Here is a 19,928-nt window from a genome sequence, read left to right on the forward strand (position 1 = left end):
GTGTTCACTTGTATCCACATGATGTCTAATAAATAAGGAAGATGGAAGCATACCTGACACTAGGCCGAGACTTTAGACTTTGGTACGCTCACGAGGCTGCACCGTCAAAGAAACTGTCCCAACCAATCATATTTGATGGCCTTTTTACTAGTATAGATATATATCCGCATGTTTATTTTTGCAAAAGAGTTCAAGTGACCCTGGTTCTTAAAGTGAGAGTGCTTCAAGTACCATGATGGTTCTGAGTACTGCTAAATATTGTTTACTACACCATCTGGAACACCTGAACTGGACAGCATTCGACATTTAAAAATAAATTTACTGCGTTGGTGTTTTTCTCGAATAACATTACTTTTTTGTGCCAATAAAGTATGGTTTGCTGGGTCACGATGTGGAGGCAGTTGAAGCCAAGCAGCTTGCTTTCTCAGCATGGAAAGCTAACTTGACCGAGGGTAGCTTTAGTTCATTCCGTGAAAATTCACAAGTCTATGTCAAACCCTGAGGCAAGCCAGAAAACATCATCTTGCAAATCTCAATGTTGAACTCCCCAACCAGTCTCCTTCCTCCATCTATTTCTGTGATCCTCACTGTCTTACTCCAGAATGTGTGTTCTTCTAGTAATCCCCGACTGGCTAAACTTCCAAAATCCAGGTTGAATGCATATCTCAACTCTTATTTTTCGCTTCTCTTCTCCATGAAATCACCTTCAAGAGGTTGTTCTGTCTGGTGGTGCTCTGTTTGCTTCAACCTACAAGACTTGAAGCAAGCAGTGCACCACCAATTCACGTCATCCCAAATTTTAGGTGGAAGGTTGCTCACAGCTGCCCGATGCGGTACCACCACTGCTCCCTTTGGAGCCTTTAGCGGCTGCCGGATGGTGGGTTTGTGGGATTTTGGCAAGTTCTTTCTGCCTTATATTATGGAGTGCATTCTTGGTTCGGCAGATGCTGCTAGAGAGTACCATTGGAATCGGTGGTTCCCACAAGTTTGCCGGTTTGCCGCAAGAAAACTGGAGGTCTGAAACTGGGTGTAGCACCCAAGGGATCATAGCACTTGGAGCACTTATCGGTGTAGTACTTCATCATCTTGGACATAATCTCCAGTGTCCTCTGCCAGTTCGACTGTGGCCTTCCCGAGTATGGGATTCTGACTAGTTTGCATTGTGGGTGCCATCTGGAATGCTCCTTGTTTATCTGCAAAGTTCCTTGAAGCCCCTCACACCTCTTTTATTTTACTGTTGGCCAATCGTCTGGGGCGCTCCGATTCTGCATTTTACAATCTTCATTTGTATTTCACCGAGGGGGCCCTCTTGGTTTTTGGGCTCAATCCTTCCCCTATGGTGTTAATTAATATGTTTGGGATTGGAGTGTACAGCCAAGATAATTCTCACATATGAACCTTATTACCCCCACTAGCCTTTCCTAACCCATCCATCTTATTTGCTCGTTTAAGTTTCCTCTCCTCCACTCCACTCCCTTTCCTCCTTTTCTGTTTCTTGATGTTTGTCCCACTATCACTTCTATCTTGCTCCTCCGTGACCCTCGCTCCTGTAAAAAAAAAAAAAAAAAATGGAGGCTCTCCACTGAATTTTTACCTTTGACCAAGGTTTTAATTTTGCAATTTAAGGTGTTTCGGTCTATTTTAAAGTTTCATAATTGCAGAGAATGCCCTAGTAGTGTGGTATTGGGCGGTGCAGACTGTTTGAAAGCACACTACATAGGGGATGATGGTCAAATGTGAGGGCTGTGAGGGAAGGAGGACAACATTCCACAATGTCTGCATAACGTAATAAGTTGGTGACTGCTGGGGTACAGAAGGGTGACCCCTTTCATGTCATGATTGTCATGTGATCCCAAGGGAAATAAAAGTTACTTTAATAGTACGTAGATTAATTGTTTTGCATAATGATAAGGTTGCAATGGAGGATATTTGACAATTTCATTTGAAAATGAAGTGCAAGATGTATATGGAGGAATTCCATCTCCGTACTTTTGAAGGGAAAGGTAGTGAATGGTTCATAATAGGGACCGTATGTGCTAAGTCTTTGTTTTGTGTCTTTTCTTCATGAGTCAGTCTTTGTGTGTAACATTTTGTATACATCACTTTGTGTTGGCATCAGAGGAATCGAAAAACAAAAAAAGCCATTTGGATTGGAATCAAGAAGTTCTAAGTGGCATTTACAGCTCATTTGATGCACTCCATGTGTCCTCCTTGGGTACACTTGCACTGTGTAGTCTTTGCTGGGATCTTTATGGATACACTTATGGGTTTGTATCATGCTCACATTACCTGCAGGGATCAAGTGTATCATGTTCCTTTCGCTAATATCACCCATTGCTTGGATACAGCCCTCGGTCAGGCTCCATGAGTCGTTTCGATGAAAAGATCAGATATCTGCAAAACAATATTTCGCACACTGGAATTACATAGGCATACCAAGCCAGCTGGGTTAATCCGTGAGGGTAGGTAAACAAAGATGTACTGACGTTTTAACATACAAAGCGGAGTGTGTTGGCGTGCCAAAGGGTTTCGTCGTACGTGTTCAAAGCACATGTGGAAGGCATTAGGAATGTTTGTGGGTTATTCCATGATAAAAAATCATCTGCACTTCCCCTCCCTTGCCTCCCTGACAAGGGAATGACGCACTGTCAGTGGGGGTGGAAACCCACGTAGTTCGGGTTAAAATGGGTAATTTTTACTGGTATAGACATCTTCATTCAGTCCATGTACGTTGGCGGTCTGCTCCATTGCCTGCCATGTCTCGATCTGCACCGCTTCTACTACTCGCTGGTGCCTTGCTGACTGTTTGCGGAATGTGCCATTGCTGGAGCTACAAAGGCAACGTGTGGCACAACTCCATTTGGCTGGGTGAGGGCCCCTTATGCTCTATTTGTGACTATAAAAGCAGTTTGCAGTGGTTTTGCTTGTACTGTTATAGTTGTAATCTCTGCCAGACACCGAAGTTGGACAGAAGTCATGTTTTCACCTCTGTCTGTTTGTGAACTGGTATCAAAAAGTTGTGGATGGATTATGACAAAACTTCGTGGATGAGTTGGTTAGGTGACAAGAACAAGCTGAATCGAGAACAAGTTTGTATCCCACAGATCTGACCTATCAGTGGGATACAAACCATAAAGTGTTCAGCCTGGCGGAGGTATGCACCCTACCAAGTGCCGTTCAAGTTGTAAAAGTAGAAAGCAACAAACTATGGATGAACCCAACAGGATGATGACTTAGATAACCTTTGCTAATCACCATGGGGAGCAAGGAGAAGCTGATGTTTTTGGACATTAATCCTTTATCTCTCCTTTGCGATGACGATGGGTCCCAGCAAGGCCAATGCGTTACTATGAAAGGGTCAACTTCATGCAACTCAAAAAAAGGAACTGTGTGTGGTTTAACTGTGTCAGTAATTCTATATCAATAATAACTATAAAGACTAAAAAAAATTGAAAAGTAAATGTGGCAATGAATATTGCAACGTGAAAACTTGAAGCAATTTGTAATTTGAATGAGACATGCTGTATTTGTCTTGGTTCATTGGATGCTAAGTTTGCTGCAATCAGCTGCTATTCATAGTAAGGCATTGACCTTGCGTGATATTTCCTTTGATGTAAACGAAAGGCAACTTGTAATAATTGGGTCCAATCAATTATAACTTTGCCTAGGTCGAGCAATTGCTAAAATTGTTTCCTTGAGGTGAAAAAAATGGTTTCTATGCCTCCGTCCCCGAAGGTTTTTGGGTTGTCCATCTGTCCGTACGCACGTTCGTCTGGGCTAAACCTTGTTTTTCTCAGCAACTACATGTCCGATTGAGATGAAACTTTCAGGGTAGGAGCGACACCCATGTAGAATGTTTTTATCATAATTGTTTTGTCATAGGTCACGTGGTATGGCAACCATCTTGGATTAAACAAGTAATTTAAAAAAAAATTCTCAGTAACCGCTGAATGGAAAGATTTGAAACTTCACACATTGCCAAGTACCACCAATGGGTACCAAAAGCATGATAATGATGGCATAATCGGTGAAGTGGTATTCCAGCCATAAATGTGTTAATCGAATGCCTTCTCCTAAAAATCTGAAATTACATGCACATGATCTACGACCCATTTGTATTGAAATATTAAATTTATGACATCATCCGTCACATGGTTTGGCAGCCATATTGGATTTAACATAAAACCTTTTAAAAAAGCATCTCTCCCTAACCACCAAAGCGATAAACCCGAAACTTTACGTGTGTTATTGACTAAGCATGGCAATTAAAAGTTGATCACAAAAACGTTACTGCTCACATGGTGTGGCAGCCATATTGGATTGAAGGAAAATATTAAATAATTATATCTCAGAAACTGCTTACCCTATCGATGCGAAACTTTACAAATGTCATCTAACACCAAATTGGAGGCATATTGGCGACACAGTCGAATTCCTCTTGTTCTCTATTGGATTTTTTATTCTGTTGTTCTATTCGAAGGTAGGTTCAGAACTGCCAAAGCAGTTTCTTGGCAAGGGTTATAATGGGTGGTTTGCCATTGCCTTCCCAGCAGTAGTTAGGACAGGAATTTGTAATTTGTCCATGGTGCTTGTAATAGCTCTCCTACTCTTCACGAAGGACACCGTGGGATCATTGTCCACTAACTAACGCAGGCCCAGTTTAAGGTCCATCCAAAGGACAGCACACACATTGATGAATCAAACTGCCTGTGAAACACTGGGATGATAATTTACAGCCTTTGGGATTCAACACATTGATGAAGCATCCTGTCTATGAAACACTAGGATGACTGTTTATAGCTAGGTCATGATTCAAACAAAGGCTAGACAGCTTAGAGGCGAGTGTGCGTACCTCTAGGTCATCCTGCCAGCCCTTTCTCTGTTGAAGTGGGCCATCATGAGTTAGTTCAGACCTTATTGAGATAAAAAAAAAAAAGAAGGATTTTGAATTTGCTCATGTTATAAAGACTATCAGGCCAGACATTTCAGCAACATTTTCAGCACTTGCATGATGGGAGAACACAGGTGGTGGTGGTGGTGGTGGTGGTGGTGGTGGTGGTACCTATCTTCTTAACAAATTATTGGGGCATTCATGACAAGTCACAAATATTTTGGTGGCTAAGAAACCAATCCTGGACAGGGTGCCGCTCTGTAGCAAAGTATGGAATTTCAGTGAGCGGCGATAGGGATCGAATACACCCAATGGAGGAAAAACGATATGAAGACTTACCCACTCCGGGGCGTTGATCGCTATTTAATTATTTTTTTTATTACTTTTTTTTTTGTCATTTTCAAAAAAAAAATAAGAATTTTCATCTTGTGACAAATCTGCTACATCAGCACACAAAGGGTTAAGCGTTTGGACAGCATCGCTGAACTACAAAATTGTCAGAACAAAAATAGCCCGTTTATAATTCTTCTTTTCAGACTGCATGGGTCAAAAACCCAGTACTTTGTTCAAACGCGAATCCACTGCATTTTACAGTGGGAAGATCCATGACACCTCAAAGTTTTCTTAACTTGAAAGGATTTCACGAAAAGTAGGCATAACTTGCATATTTTAAACATATTTACACATTGTTTTACACATATATTTAACTTGCATAAATATTATTTCCACATTGGGCGATGAAGTGCCAAGAGGGGTGGGTGGGACAACGGCTGTCAATCAGCCTGATGGGGGCGGGGCCACAAAACACATTTGACCGTATGTACTAATTAGAATGTTAGATCGTCTATAAAGTATGTACAGTGCTGTACCATTACAATGTGAGTACGTCTATAAAGTTTGGACTACAACATTTATAAACTAGAATGCCACATAAACTCGAGAGCATACCTCGGCCAGGGTGAACAGTTTACGTTTTGTATCCTTCTGATAGGTCAGATCTGGATCCAGGACTGACCCAAAATCGAATTGGCTTGTTCTTGTTCCCTAACCAACTCATCCAACACGTTTTGTCATAAGACGTCCACAACTTTTTGAAATGTAATCCTATATATCGTTTTTGGCCCTATCACTCAATGGTGGAGAATCACTTAAAAAACTAAAAACTATTGTATCCGGATCTGCATCTTCACCAAAATTGAATCAATTCTGGCTCAGTTAGCACTTTCTTCAATGTAACAACAACGAAATAAACTTTTCTTACCTAACAATTTCACTATAGGCGAGCAAATAGGCTCCTTCGGCAGAAAACATGAGGGAACATAAAGTTATGGGCACCCGTGGAACTACGTAACTTCCGGTTGGTGCACCCTTCGCGACAACAGTCACGTGATTGGATACGTTGAAAACAAACCACAAAAGGGCACGTGTTACAGCTTACTTCCGGTAGTTTCGCCCTCACCTATACTGCACTGAAGCGGGAATGTCAACCGGTATCACACTTTCAGTAATCACTAATCATGTGATACATTTTTAGCGCATGCGTACATCGTGCACTCCGTGCTTCGACCAATCAAATCCAGCACAACAGTCAACATGCATGAGCTGATACCACTCTCTGTTATTAAATAATGCTCACCAGCGCAGTGTCGATGTTTTTTTTGTTTTTTTTTGTATACAGAGTCGAGGCTCGTGAAAGAGCTAACATTTATCAAACAAACAAATCAAACAAACAAGCAAACAAAATATATAAAAAGGGGAGCGGTCGACAAGATGGGGAGAGAAGGGGAGGAAGCACACAAACACAACATTTGAGAGCAGGGACATCGGGAGGTGTGTGGGAGGGAGAGGGCCTGGGGGGAGGGAGAGGGCCTGGGGGGAGGGAGAGGGCCTGGGGGGAGGCAGGATCGGTATAAAAGGCAAGGACACCAAGGACTTCCAGGAAAGAAGTCAAAAGTCACCTCAAAAAAGTGGATTTGGGGTGAAATTAGCAGGGGTAGAAAAGATCAAGGTTTTGGATTGGGGAAGATAAGAGATGGTGGTGAACAGCCGTTTTAAAGACCTGGAGGGAGGAGTGGGATTGTAGAGAGTGAGGGAGTTTGTTCCAGAGGCGGGAGAAAAGAGGAATGAAGGAGTGAAGGTGAGCAGTGAGTCTTGATTTTGGCAGTTTAACCATAAGAGGGTTGCAGGCAGATCTTGTGCGACCTGTAGGAATATTTGGGGGACAGAGCCCAGAGAGAGCTGGGGGAGCAAGGCCGGAGAGGAGTCGGTAGAAGACGAAAAGACCACCAACCTGCCTGTGGTGAGTAAGTGAAAGGCCCTCGGAGATAGCGTCATCGCAGGAGATTCCAATGATTCTGAACGCTTTGGTTTCAACAGCGTGAAGACAAGCTAGGTGTGAGGCAGGAGCACCAGCCCAGAGGGGAGAGCAGTACTCCATTGAGCTGCAGATGAAAGCCTTGTATGTGGTGAGGAGCTCAGGTGTGCAAAGGAAGGACTTCGCACGACGGAGGATGCCCAGTCGGCGACTAGCTTTGGAGGCCAGCTTGGAAATGTGGTTTTCCCAGGAAAGATCATGGCAGATAGTGAGACCCAAAAGCTTGAGTGACAGAACTTCTTGGAGAGGATTATTCAGAAAGTAGATGGCAGGGTTGTCCAGTCGGTCTTTTCGGAGAGACATCGTAAGAGTGTGAGATTTGTCAGGATTGAAAGACATGTTCCACTTGTTTGCCCAGTCTGTGATTTTGTCCAGGTCTGCAGAGAGTGAGGAGGCTGCAGACTGCCGATCTGAGGGATGAGGAATGGAGCGGCAGAGAGTGGAGTCATCAGCAAAGAGATAGAGAGGATTTTCAAGAGAGTCAGAGAGATCATTGATGAAGACCAGAAAAAGCACAGGGCCCAGAACACTGCCTTGGGGAACTCCAGCCTGAACAGGAAGCGGAGATGAGAGAAACCCATTCAAGGCCACACGTTGACTACGACTATAGAGGAAGTCCGCCAGCCATGCGTGGAGATTTCCATGGATACCAAAAGAGGAGTGTTTGGTGAGCAGAGCGGGGTGCCAGACCGTATCGAAGGCACGTGATATGTCGAGGGAGACAGCTCTAATTTCCTGTTTGGCATTGAGGACCTCCATCCATTGTTGAGACAGCAGAAGCAACATGTCCAGAGTAGAGTGACCTGGTCTGAAACCAAATTGATGATCAGAGATCAAGCCATTGGAGAAGAGGAAAGATTTCATATCCGAAGCAATGATGGATTCCATGACTTTGCTGATAATTGGGAGAAGGCTGATTGGTCTGTAGTTGCTAGGATCTGTTTTTGCACCTTTTTGGGCAAAGCGGTGATGTTGGCTGATTTCCAAGCAGATTGCAGTTGACCTTGAGCAAAGGAGAGGGTGAAGAGAACAGAGAGAGGGAGTGAAAGAGCGGAAGAACAGGATTTTAGGACCCGTGGGCTGATGCCGTCAGGTCCAGTTGCAGAATCAGAGTCGAGGTTGACAGAAACTTTTCCACCTTGTCAAGAGGAAAGGACACAGAGTCCAGGAGCAGCTGGGTACAACTGGGTACGGTGGGTACAGAGAGGATGGGTTTGGGACACAAGATTTAGAGGCAAACACAGAGTTGAGGCATTCAGCTTTTTCATGTGCGGAGTCAGCTGTGTAGCCGTTGAGGTGAGGGAGGGGATGGAGGGGAACCAAACACCAGAAACAGATTTGACCAGACGCCACCAGGATTTGGAAGAGGGAGACAGATAAGAGAGTTCGGTCTTGAGAACGGAGAGATATTTTTTCCTGGCTCTCAATTTAAGAGATAACTTATTTGGGGAAAGTTAATATTGATTTATACATAACTAGCAGGAGTACCCCGCGTTGCCGGGGGGGGGGGGAGGGGGAAGGGGATGGGGGGAGGGTGGAGGGGATGGGGGGAGGGGGAGGGGATAGGGGGGAGGGGAGGGGATGGGGGAGGGGGGAGGGAGGGGGGAGGGGAGGAGGGGATGGAGGGGGGAGGGTGAGGGGATGGGGAGGGATGGGGGCGGGAGTGGAGGGGATGGGGGCGGGAGGAGGGGGAGGGGATGGGGCGGAGGGGGGGAGGGATGGGGCGGGAGGGGGAGGGATTGGGGCGAGTGGGGGGAGGGTGGAGGGGATGGGGGGGAGGGTGGAGGGGATGAGGGGGAGGGTGGAGGGGATGGGGGGAGGGTGGAGGGGATGGGGGGAGGGTGGAGGGGATGGGGGGAGGGTGGAGGGGATGGGGCGGGAGAGGGGTTGGGGGAGAGTGGGGGGAGGGTGGGTGGGGTGGGGAGTGTGGGGAGGGAGGGGAGGGAGGGGGTGAGGAAGGGAGTGGGGGAGGAGTGTGGGGTATTGGGAGGGGTGGGAGGGTGGGGGGAGTGGAAGGCGGTTCATCACCTTTCGTTAAATATATTCTGGTGATTGTGCTGTTCATCACGTTTCTGAGTTAAGTGTGATGCCGATCAGGAAAAAGAAGAAACCGTACTGCCAACTTCGTACACTTCCGGAATTGTTTGATTTATTTGTATTCAAATGTCTGGTGATTGTTTTGTATTTATTCATGCGAATTGTGTAAACAGTCTATAAACTGTAATTAATTTAAAAGGCTTCGGCACGATCGAGCGATTATTATTATTATTATTATTATTATTATTATTATTATTATTATTATTTTAACTCCAAAAAAACTAACTTTTTTTTTCCAAAAAAAAAAAATCGCCTAAAACACTCCCAGGCACTCACTGATGAACCTCTGAAAGTTTGACGAATATTGGTTCAGCCATCTCTGAGAAAAATGCGACACACACACACACACACACACACACACACACACACACACACACACACACACACACACACACACACACACACACACACACACACACACACACACAGACAGACCAACAGCTCTCTTATATAGTAGATAATAGATGATGGAGGTGGAGAACATCCCGCATCCGGGCCTGTGTGGATTGTATAGAACAACACATTTTATGTTATATTTGAGTAGAAAGTGGGGGCTAATCCCCCTCGTCATAAAAGTATCGAATCGGGGGTAGATATCAGGGTTTTATTGTGATTTAGCGATTTTATAAACACATTAAAATGCCTTCTGTCCATGTCTTTTGTGCTCGCCATTTTGGAAGTGCATGGACAAGATGTGGCGTTTCGCTTCCATCTTCGCTGCTGGATAGCGGGCTCCCTGTGGGACGTAGTAAGCTCACTCGGTCTGTTTATTCAGCTGCCTTGTTTGTTTATGACTGAGTCGAGAGAAAATAGCGAGCTTATGGAGAGACAGAACTCTGCACCCCCTTGGCACCCAGCTCCTCTCCTCATTGCACCATTGAACAGATTGGTCCCTGTGGTGAATTACTGACTTGAAGATTGACTCCAGTATGAGAAAGCTCTGCATGGGTCAAAGATAAATCCTGTTACCTTAGAGGAAGACCCAAGCATGAATGTACTGACTGATGCTTGGCTTATTTGGCAATCACATGCAGCTTTTGCTGCCACTTTCATCCTGCTTGGATGGAGGGCAAGTCCCGTGGCGTCGCTGTTACCTCTGCATCATTTTGACAACACCAGGCATGAGAAGCCAGCACACACGTGCCCACTTGTTTTTTCCGGGACTTCAAAGAGCCATCGTGGGCTATGATCATGTGTTATAGGGCATGCTTCCTGATGTTCCACCAAGCCTCTGGCTGTGATCTTCCTAGGAAAGAATGGGGCCACCTTGACCGGCCCTTAATGGGTTTTGGCAGGTTCCATCACTACATGTTCTCCTGAGACCTTGCTGACTCACCTGACTGTGAGTGTGGCCTCCCCCAGACTGTGGATAATATTGTGCAAGACTGCCCCATACATCGACTGGAGGGAATATGGCATGAACTGCAGCACCTGGCCACAAGGGCCCGAGGCTGGCTGAAAACAGTTAACTTCACGTTATAGACCAACACCTCAGAGACACGCCACATGAAAGAAGAAGAAGAATTTGTTGGTGTTCTCCTCTCCCCTTTATAAGGGGTGAGGGTTGATGGTACCAAGCTCCTGCCCTGCCTTAACCACGATATTCCTCCACTTCCCTAAGTCCTCAGCCAACTCTCTCCACTTTCCAACCATCCCCACCTCACTGATATCCCTCCTCACACAATCCCCCCCATCACAACCGTGGTCGACCTCTTTTCCTCCTATTTTGTACCCTCAACCTATACGCTCTATTTGCCATTCTCTCTTCCCCCATCCAAACCAAATATCCAGCCCATCTCAGCCGACATTTCACCAATCTCCCCGTCAAGCTCATCTGCACACCAATGTCATCCCTCAGTTCATCCATTCTCCTTCTATCCCCCCTCTTCAATCCCACAATCCTCCTAACCCAGTTGTTCTAGCAAACCTGCAGCCTCTGTTGATGTCTCTCTGTCAGTGCCAACGTCTCCAGACCGTAAAGGTAGGCCGACGTTACACAAGACATCAGAACCGTTCCTTTCAATCTCCTAGAAATCTTTCTGTCTGCCATTATACCGTCCACCCTCCTCCATGCATTCACACCCACATGTATCCTCCTACGCACCTTACAAAGAAGAATACAAACTACTAATGTGAATCATCACATAAATGATCGATGTACCACCACCTAACACAGCAAGGTAGCCTAGACGCAGAGCAGAATGAATGTAAAAGAGGATGCTACGGAACAATAGACCACCTACTACTAAACAACGCCAGACTCGAAAACTGCAATATGGGAAGAACCAAATTCTCCTCAGCATGGATAGACTACAAAAAAGCTTTTGATAGTGTCCCACATTCATGGATGATAACATACATGCAGATGTACAAGATCAACCCCTAAATAACCAAACTGATTGAGAAAGCAATGGAGCTCTGGGATACCACATTGATATTACAGTGCTTGGAAGGAAAGATTAAAATACCAGGGGTGAAGATACATTGCGGGATCTTCCAGGGAGACAGGTTTTTGTCTAGCTCTAAACCGACTGAGCAATGAGCAAGGACACAATCATACCCTAATATCCAGCAAAAGAATGTCAAAAGGAACAACAAAGGTGAGACATCTCTACTACTATATGACAGCCATTTGTGTGTGTGTGTGTGTGTGTGTGTGTGTGTGTGTGTGTGTGTGTGTGTGTGTGTGTGTGTGACCATTTTTCTAAGAGACAGTAGAAAAGGGAAAAAGAGGTAGCAGCCTGATTGAACTGAATCAAGTGCACAAAATGACAACTGTTTGACGGACTACAGAGTCCAATTTGTACACAAGTACAAAGACAGCAAGCCAGAAAAGGTATCCCGAACCCACCTCGCAAAAACTTTCCAAAGACGAATACAGCCCCGTTTAATGCAAAAAAGACAAAGAAAAATATAAAGTGAAATATCAACAGATATACAACGATAACTGGGAGAACAATAAAAGAGTAGCAAGATATATATAAAACAAGTACAAAAAGTTTTAATTAAAACAAAAGCCGCGTCGATGTTACACAATGCCTAGATGCAGCTGTGCCTATAACGTCGATGTTATAGGCACAGGACATTCCTATTGATTCGATTACTTGATGTTATTTTTGTGCAAAGTGAAAATATATCTCGGCATTTTCCCATCTGTTATTTCAGGCGGTGTATGACTGACCATGCCGCGATTTAAAAAATATATCTCGGCAATTTCCCGTGTGTGGCGACGAATTTTTAATATATCTCGGCATTTTCCCGTCTGTTATTTCAGGTGGTGTATGACTGACCATGCCGCGATTAAAAATATATATATCTCGGCAATTTCCCGTGTGTGGCGACACGTGAACGAAGCTATGCTCCTCTCTCCACATTATTGTGACGACGTATAAATTAAATATTTCATCGTGACGATTGTCATCAAATGGACGAATTTTTAATATATCTCGGCATTTTCCCGTCTGTTATTTCGGGCGGTGTATGACTGACCATGCCGCGATTTAAACAAAATATATATATCTCGGCATTTTCCCGTCTCTTATTTCGGGCGGTGTATGACTGACCATGCCGCGATTTAAAAAATATATATATCAATGGACTTGAAGTTACAGGCCTTTGAGAATTCATTTCGTTCTATAAAGGGCAACTTTCATCGGATTTTCTTCCCGTTTTTTTTCAACCGAGTCTAAAACTATGTTAGCGACTGTGAAAAATGAAATGATATATCGAATTTGATTTGAAATAAAACCGTGTGAGAGAGGAAGACACCACGGGCCTACAAAACAGGCCTCAAAGCTATGCGAGTTAATAAAATGGTGGATATTTGTTTATATGAAGGCTCTCCCAGAATGGGTGGAGCTATGGTTCCCAGAATGGGTGGAGCTTTGAGGTTTTGTCTTCTCTGCAAATACAAGAAGAACAAGAAGAAGAACAACAACAACAGCAGAGGGCACTCTATGAGCAGCGTTTGCGACGCGGCTAAAAATAGTTGGATAGTAAGAAGAGGTCAGCTCAACTGGGATAGAGAACGAATCAAAATAAGTGCCCAAGACCAAGGACACCACACGAATGGCTTTACAAAGATAGCAGGACTGAGTCAATCGGACATGTTTAGATTCCGCAAGGTAGAAACAGAAAGTACGAGTCACTACCTATTGGGATGTAAAAAAAACTCATATCAAAACAGCTGTACCCAAAGGCACAACAAGGTATGTGGAGTAATCCACTGGCACATCTGCAAAAACTTCAATATCCCAGTTTCAGAAAACTCTTGGAAACATGAACCAAAAGCAATCAATGAAAACGAGGACATAATGTTCATGTATGACCTGATGATCCCTCCCATCCAGCGTGAGCAAAGAAAACAAATCATTGTGACCAGACATAGTACTTAGGTACAAAAAAAAAAGTGGCGTTGCTAATTGAGGTGATAGTACCCAGTGATTTCTTTTGACATAAATAATGCAGAAATGAAGAAAATGACCAAATAAGAAGCCCTCAAAAATGAAGTGAAAAGATCCTGGAAGATGAAAAGCGCCGAAATTGTACCAGTGATTAGTTGAGCAACAGGAATGATAAAAAAATAACCTTACATAGATCTTAAAAATCATCCCTGGGAACATTACATCAAATGAACTGGGCTCAGAGATGATCCTGAATAGAGCACTCAGAGAAAATGTTTGAGAACACAAAAACTTCACAACTTGGTCCATGAATCATGACACCTTACCGAATAGGAGGTGGATACTTCGAGACATGGGAGGACTCGGTTCCATCTTCTGAATCCTGCATGTGGAGATATCAACCAACGGAACACACAAACATTTACTAAACTGTCATAGTACAACTGATTTTTTTTGAAAATATCTATGCCAAATATTAATCATCATTATAGTTTGTGTGTGACATCATGTGATGCAGTTGTTGCCATGTTTGGTGTGCGGGATCATGTGCTGTGCACACAGAGCATGCATCCGGGGTGTTCCACATGCAGTCACGGCATGGCCGATACAAGCTCGATTACAAGTCTGCCCGTGCGGTTTGCAAGTATGAAGAGGCACGGATTGCCACACTAAAGGAGTTGCGTAAAGCTCAGAAAATCGGTGAGTGAGAGTTGAACCGTTTTTGTCATGCAACTCACCAACACGTATGCCATTTTATAAACGTGACTATAAAAGAGAATTTTTCATTGGACAATGCAATATTTCATGCTGCATAATAACTATTAAAAACTACCTATAAACTACTGTATAAAGGGAGTGTATTTTAAAGAAAGTTCTGCATGAAAATCGGTCGAGAGATGTTTTATGAAACCATTTGTGTTAAAGTTGTTTGCATTTGCATTGAAGTTGTTTGCATTTGCGTTAAAGTTGTTTGCATTTGCGTTGAAGTTGTTTGCATTTGCATTGAAGTTGTTTGCATTGAAGTTGTTTGCATTTGCGTTGAATAACAGAAAAGCAAAGCTACATAAACTGCAGTCTAGCAGTACTTTGGCTCTCAATTTGGGAAATGGTATGGGATCCAGTCCCAATCACGCATGCACATCCAGGAGTAGGGTAAAAAAATTTTGTAGTCTGTCTGCAAGCCTGTCTGGCAGCTAAACAAAATTGAAATTCATTCCAAACAGGAAAATTACTGTTTTATAAAGGACACAAACAACAGGCACGAATAACTAATTTAAGCAGGTCCTCCTCAAGGATTTGCCTAAATTTGGCTCCATTCATTGTTCCCTATATCCTTACAAGTCTCCCAGTCCCTGCTACTGAAAAGCATCCCCATATAGAATGATGCTGCCTCCACTAAGCATTACATTAAGGATGGTGTTAGATGGGTGATAAGCTATGCTCTGTTTCAATCAGACGAAGTGCTTTGCATTCAGGTGAAAAAGTTCAGTTTTCATCTCATCAGACCACAGAATCTTTTGCCTCTTGCTCGCCGAGTATTTCACGTGCCTTTTTGCAAACTCCAGGCGTGCTGTCAAGTGCCTTTTTCTCAGGACTGGCTTCCGTCTGGCCACTCTCCCATAAAGCCTAGATTTGTGGAGTACTGCAAAGACTGCTGCCCTTCCGGGAGGTTCTTCCATCTCAGCCAAGGAACTCTGTAGTTCTGAATGGTTATTGGGTTCTTGGTTACCTTCCTGCCCAAGGTCCTTCTTGCCTGGTTGTTGAGTTTGGTCAGTCGGCCAGCTCTGGGAAGAGTCTGGGTAGTTCCATATTCTTTCCAATTCCTAAAGATGGAGCTAAACTGTGCTCTTGGGAACTTTCAACAATCTATAAATTGTTTTATACCTTTCCACAGATGTTTTATACCCTTCCTGTGGACAATTCCTTGAACATTATGTTAGAGTTTCTGCTCTGATATGCACTGTCAACTGTGGGACCTTGTATAGAAAGGTGTTTTGTTCTAAGTCATGTCCAATCAATTTAATTGGTCACAGGTGGACTCAAATCAAGTTGTAGAGACATCTCAAAGGTAATCAAAGGAAATTGGATGCATCTGAGCTCAATTTGGATGTCATTGCAAAGGGATTAAATACTTATTGACTTAAGACATTTTAGCTTTTCAGTTTTAATTATTTTGTAAAAAAAATTCTGAAAAAATAAAATAAAATCCACTTTGACATTATCAGGTATTATGTGTAGATCAGTGACAAAAAATCTCAATTTAACACATTATAAATTCAGGCTGTAACACAACAAAATGTGAAATGGGTTGAGCTACTTTCAAAGTATATTTGCCAAGTAAAGCCAAGTAAATAAATAAATAAACAACATATCCTCCAGCGAGCGACATTGCCAGGGCACCTTAGGCGCCCAGCGATGTCGCCCTGCATCACTTGGAGACAGAATTAGGTGGAAGCGGTGTACAATAAGTGATTGATTAATTGTGGAATAAAATAAAATAAATAATAATTGTAAAATAATGAATTTCTGAACAAATTGGCTAATAGCATACCTAAACCACCTTCACCTGAAGCTGTAACTTTTTGAAAATGAAGTAATTAATCAAAAAATGTAGTAATTAATCGATTAATTGATTAATCAATAAATCAAAAATATTATTTGGAGTCAAATCACTTGGTCTTTGTCGTGTCCAAATATCAGATTCCTAGCTTAAACGATGCCTGAAATATTGACTAGGTGAGAAAAAAAAAGAAGGAATTAATAATAATCGATAATAAAGAAGTAATTAATCAATTAGGTGATTAATCAAAAAAATTAAAATCTTGTTTTTGCCAAACCATGTGCTCACTATTATGCCCAAATTTCAGCTTCCTCGATCAAAGGATGGCTGAGATATCGACAGACAAACAAACAAACGGAGTGAAAACTGAGTACTCCCTTTCGGCGTGTGTCGTCGCCGGGCCCCCTTCGGTGCCCGGCAATGACGTTATGCAGTGCCTGGAAATGGGATAGGAAAGGAGCGGTGCACAACAAGTCAAAGGGTGTGAATACTTTCGGAAGGCACAGCCGGTGGTAGGATGCTTGCAGTCACCCAAGGAGGTACTACCACCTGCCCTTCGGAGACTTTAGCGGGACATTGGTTGTCTGGCAAGCTCTTGGGTAGGCTGCTGGGTGGGTGGTTTGTGGGTTAGTGTTTGTCTGCAAAATCCCCTGAAGCACCTCACCCCTCTTTATTTTACTAGAGGCCAATAATATGTGGCATCCACATCTTGATTATATTTCTCGTCATCTTTATTTTGCTTTTTCCACACATGGGCCTCGTCCTCGTCTTGGAACTCGAACTTTCCTCCCCAGTTTTACAACCTACACAGGCGATGATTTAAATCATGTTGACTCCTCTTGCATCATGAGATCAAAACGTTCCTGAAAAAAAATCTGTCATTTGGACCAGATGGTATCAACCACAAATTTACAATCCTGATCTGCTCTGTCCTCCTTCCTTTTCTATACAGCAATGGCTACTGGTTCAATCCTTTTCTGGGGGCATGGCTGTGCTGCTGATGTAGTGCTACCTGCAGGGTAGAGCAGGAATCTGGAATTTATTCAGTGTGTCGGCGACAGCTCGCGTTTTTTTCGCGAAGTACACCATGGGAGCTTTAGGATCTTGAACTTCCACCAACTAATGTTGGCAATCAGGATACCCAGTTTAAGTCCATCCTGTGATGGCACACACATTGATGCATTGCCCTGCATGCCAAACACCCAGATGGCAGTTTATAGCTGGGTCGAGGTTCTAATTCGGGCAAGACAGCTCGGAGACGAGTGTGCGTCCTAACAGACCCTAACCTGCACAACAAGCATTTCCTCAGTAAAGGTGGTTTGTTTCCTTCGACTTTTCTCATGGCTTCCACAGAATGCGACACCTAGTTCTAGTCCAAAATGTACATCCATGGCCCACTTCTTTCCTGGCTTACTGAGTTCCTCCATGCTTGCAACAAAGCTATGTGTTGCAAATAATGTGCAAGCTAATGTTACCGGTGCAGTGTCCTTGTACCGGTACGGACCGGATTCCTGATTTATTTAAACTAGCAACGGTACCGGCCCTACGGGCGGGGCTTCAATTGGGAGGCCCAAATGAAAAGGCAAAATATCAGAAATTGAAGGCTTTTTTTTTTTTTTAACGATTTATATAAACATTCGTTAAATCATATCACACGCAAATCATCAAAATCTAAACAGTATTTGTAGAATTTCAATAAAAGCCGCATCACTGTTCATATCAGTAAATATTATTCCATCGTGTTTGGAGAAACTGAAAAATTGGGAAAAAAATATACCCTATTTTATTCCAGGGGGTTCCAGGATTACCAACCCAAAATTTTGTTGTGATCGGTTCAGCCGTTTTTGCGGTACCTGGGAACAGATGGACGGACATTTGGTGAATTATAGTAAGATGAACCCCAATTGCTTCTTTATGAAACTGTTTCTACAATTTATTTTTCAATTTTCAACTAGAGAGTTCATAGAACACCTTACTCCACGCAGTCTTGAGAAAAAGAATATGAGAGGGGTCTTTAAATCTCTTGTTTTGCATTTCCAAGCACAATCTATATTTCCTATGAGCCGCCATTTCATCAGAATCTTCATATTCCCCCACCGGAGAGCACGAGTTGCAAATTTGATCGGTTGAAATGGTGTAAAACGGCGTAATATTTTGTCTAAGTACTGCTAAATGGAAGTTTTTTGAATTAAGTTCCAGGAAGGTGATGTGTGTTCCGCAATGTACACTTTAACTTGTTTTGGAGGGGAAGGGGAGATGGGGTTCTTTGTGAGGGGAGGGGTGGGAACGCGGGTGATTGAAATAAAATAAAGGTTTTAAAGATTGTAGAAAATTTTTTTTGGGAGTTTACCGCAATTGATGCACTGCCTTTTCCTCAACCTTATTTAACACGTTAAAGTGTCTTTCCTGTGTCGCTGTTCTCTCTTGAGTGTCTTTCCCTGTTAATGTGAATATCATGACAGCTACATGTAACAGTGCTTGATCTTTGAAATGTATGAGAAGTACAAGGTCTTCTTCTGTTTTTTTTTAATCATTATTTTAAAAGCATTTGTTTTTACTTGCCTCATATTACAATTTTCAAGGTAGTTTATGTGAACATGATCATGAGTAAGCCCATTATCTACCTCCACATCCTGTGACATATTCCTCAACATTCCATGAGATTTTCTTCAAACCCTTATCTCAGCAGAATAATTCAAATTCAAATGTACAAGTAATGCAACATCACTGTTCTGCCACAATTTTCAAAATGTAGCTTCAGTGGTGAATTAAGTAATTTTTTTTTTCACTCCTTCAAATGTATTTTAGTTTATATGCAAACATAGCTAATTCATCTCATCTATTTAAAATATTAGCATTTAAAACGTCTTCATCATCATCTTATCTCATGTGCATTTTAATTTGAGGTTGGTGGCTCAGAGAGTAAGTGTGATTGCCCCGTGTCTTTCATGAACCGGCTGACAGGGCCTAATGTTGGTTGAGCAAGTTATGGCAGGAATTTGGCTATGATGCTGAAGATAAAGGACCGATTTGTTGTTGAAAAAGACTGGGATCTTAACAACACCAGCAATCAATGGTGATAGGCATATACCCAGCTTAACATCCATCCAATGGACGAAGCAGTTTTTGAGGCAAAGGCAATGCCCTCTATTTGTAACACCAGCTGACGGTTTATTTTCAGGTCGAGAAACAAATCCTGACGAGACAGATCAAAAGCAAGTGTGCTACCTCTGCCACATCCTGTAGTAGTAAAAAGTAAGCAGACAGAGTAACCTAAGAGTTTGTCTATTTTAATTTGAAAAAATAGGATTTTGTCTATTTTATAAATGTACTGTACTTCTATCATCCATCCAGGCCTACACCAGTGTGCGGCCGGATGGCTTGCGGGCCGAAGGGTTGCATACCCGGTGATAAAGCCAAGCAAAAACTGTGGCTTTGGCAAGGTGGGCATGGTCAATTATGGCATCCGACTCAACCGTTCAGAGCTCTGGGACACATACTGTTACCGCAAAGAAGGTGTGTTGTGTTACGGCCTGCACTTGAGCACACACACACACACACACACACACACGAAGAAACAAATTGTCCATAAATCTGTATGGA

The 19,928-nt window shown here is 43.1% G+C and overlaps 1 protein-coding gene across 3 annotated transcripts in view; it reads left to right on the forward strand.

The window, feature by feature from the left end:
• The first annotated feature begins 2,526 nt into the window (after positions 1-2,526).
• Positions 2,527-19,928, forward strand: part of LOC137434999 (tumor necrosis factor-inducible gene 6 protein) — a 72,002-nt gene continuing 54,600 nt past the window's right edge. The window contains exons 1-3 of one of the 3 annotated variants that reach the window (XM_068128327.2): positions 2,527-2,868; positions 14,327-14,464; positions 19,680-19,841. In XM_068128327.2, coding sequence (XP_067984428.2) covers positions 2,685-2,868; positions 14,327-14,464; positions 19,680-19,841 — 484 coding nt within the window. In that variant the 5' untranslated portion in view covers positions 2,527-2,684. The remainder of the gene's footprint in view (positions 2,869-14,326; positions 14,465-19,679; positions 19,842-19,928) is intronic. The other 2 variants (XM_068128319.2, XM_068128337.2) reach the window with 2 other exon arrangements.

Source organism: Myxine glutinosa, chromosome 1, assembly GCF_964187855.1.
Source record: "Myxine glutinosa chromosome 1, kmMyxGlut1.1, whole genome shotgun sequence".
In the NCBI taxonomy this organism is placed as follows: Eukaryota; Metazoa; Chordata; class Myxini; order Myxiniformes; family Myxinidae; genus Myxine; species Myxine glutinosa.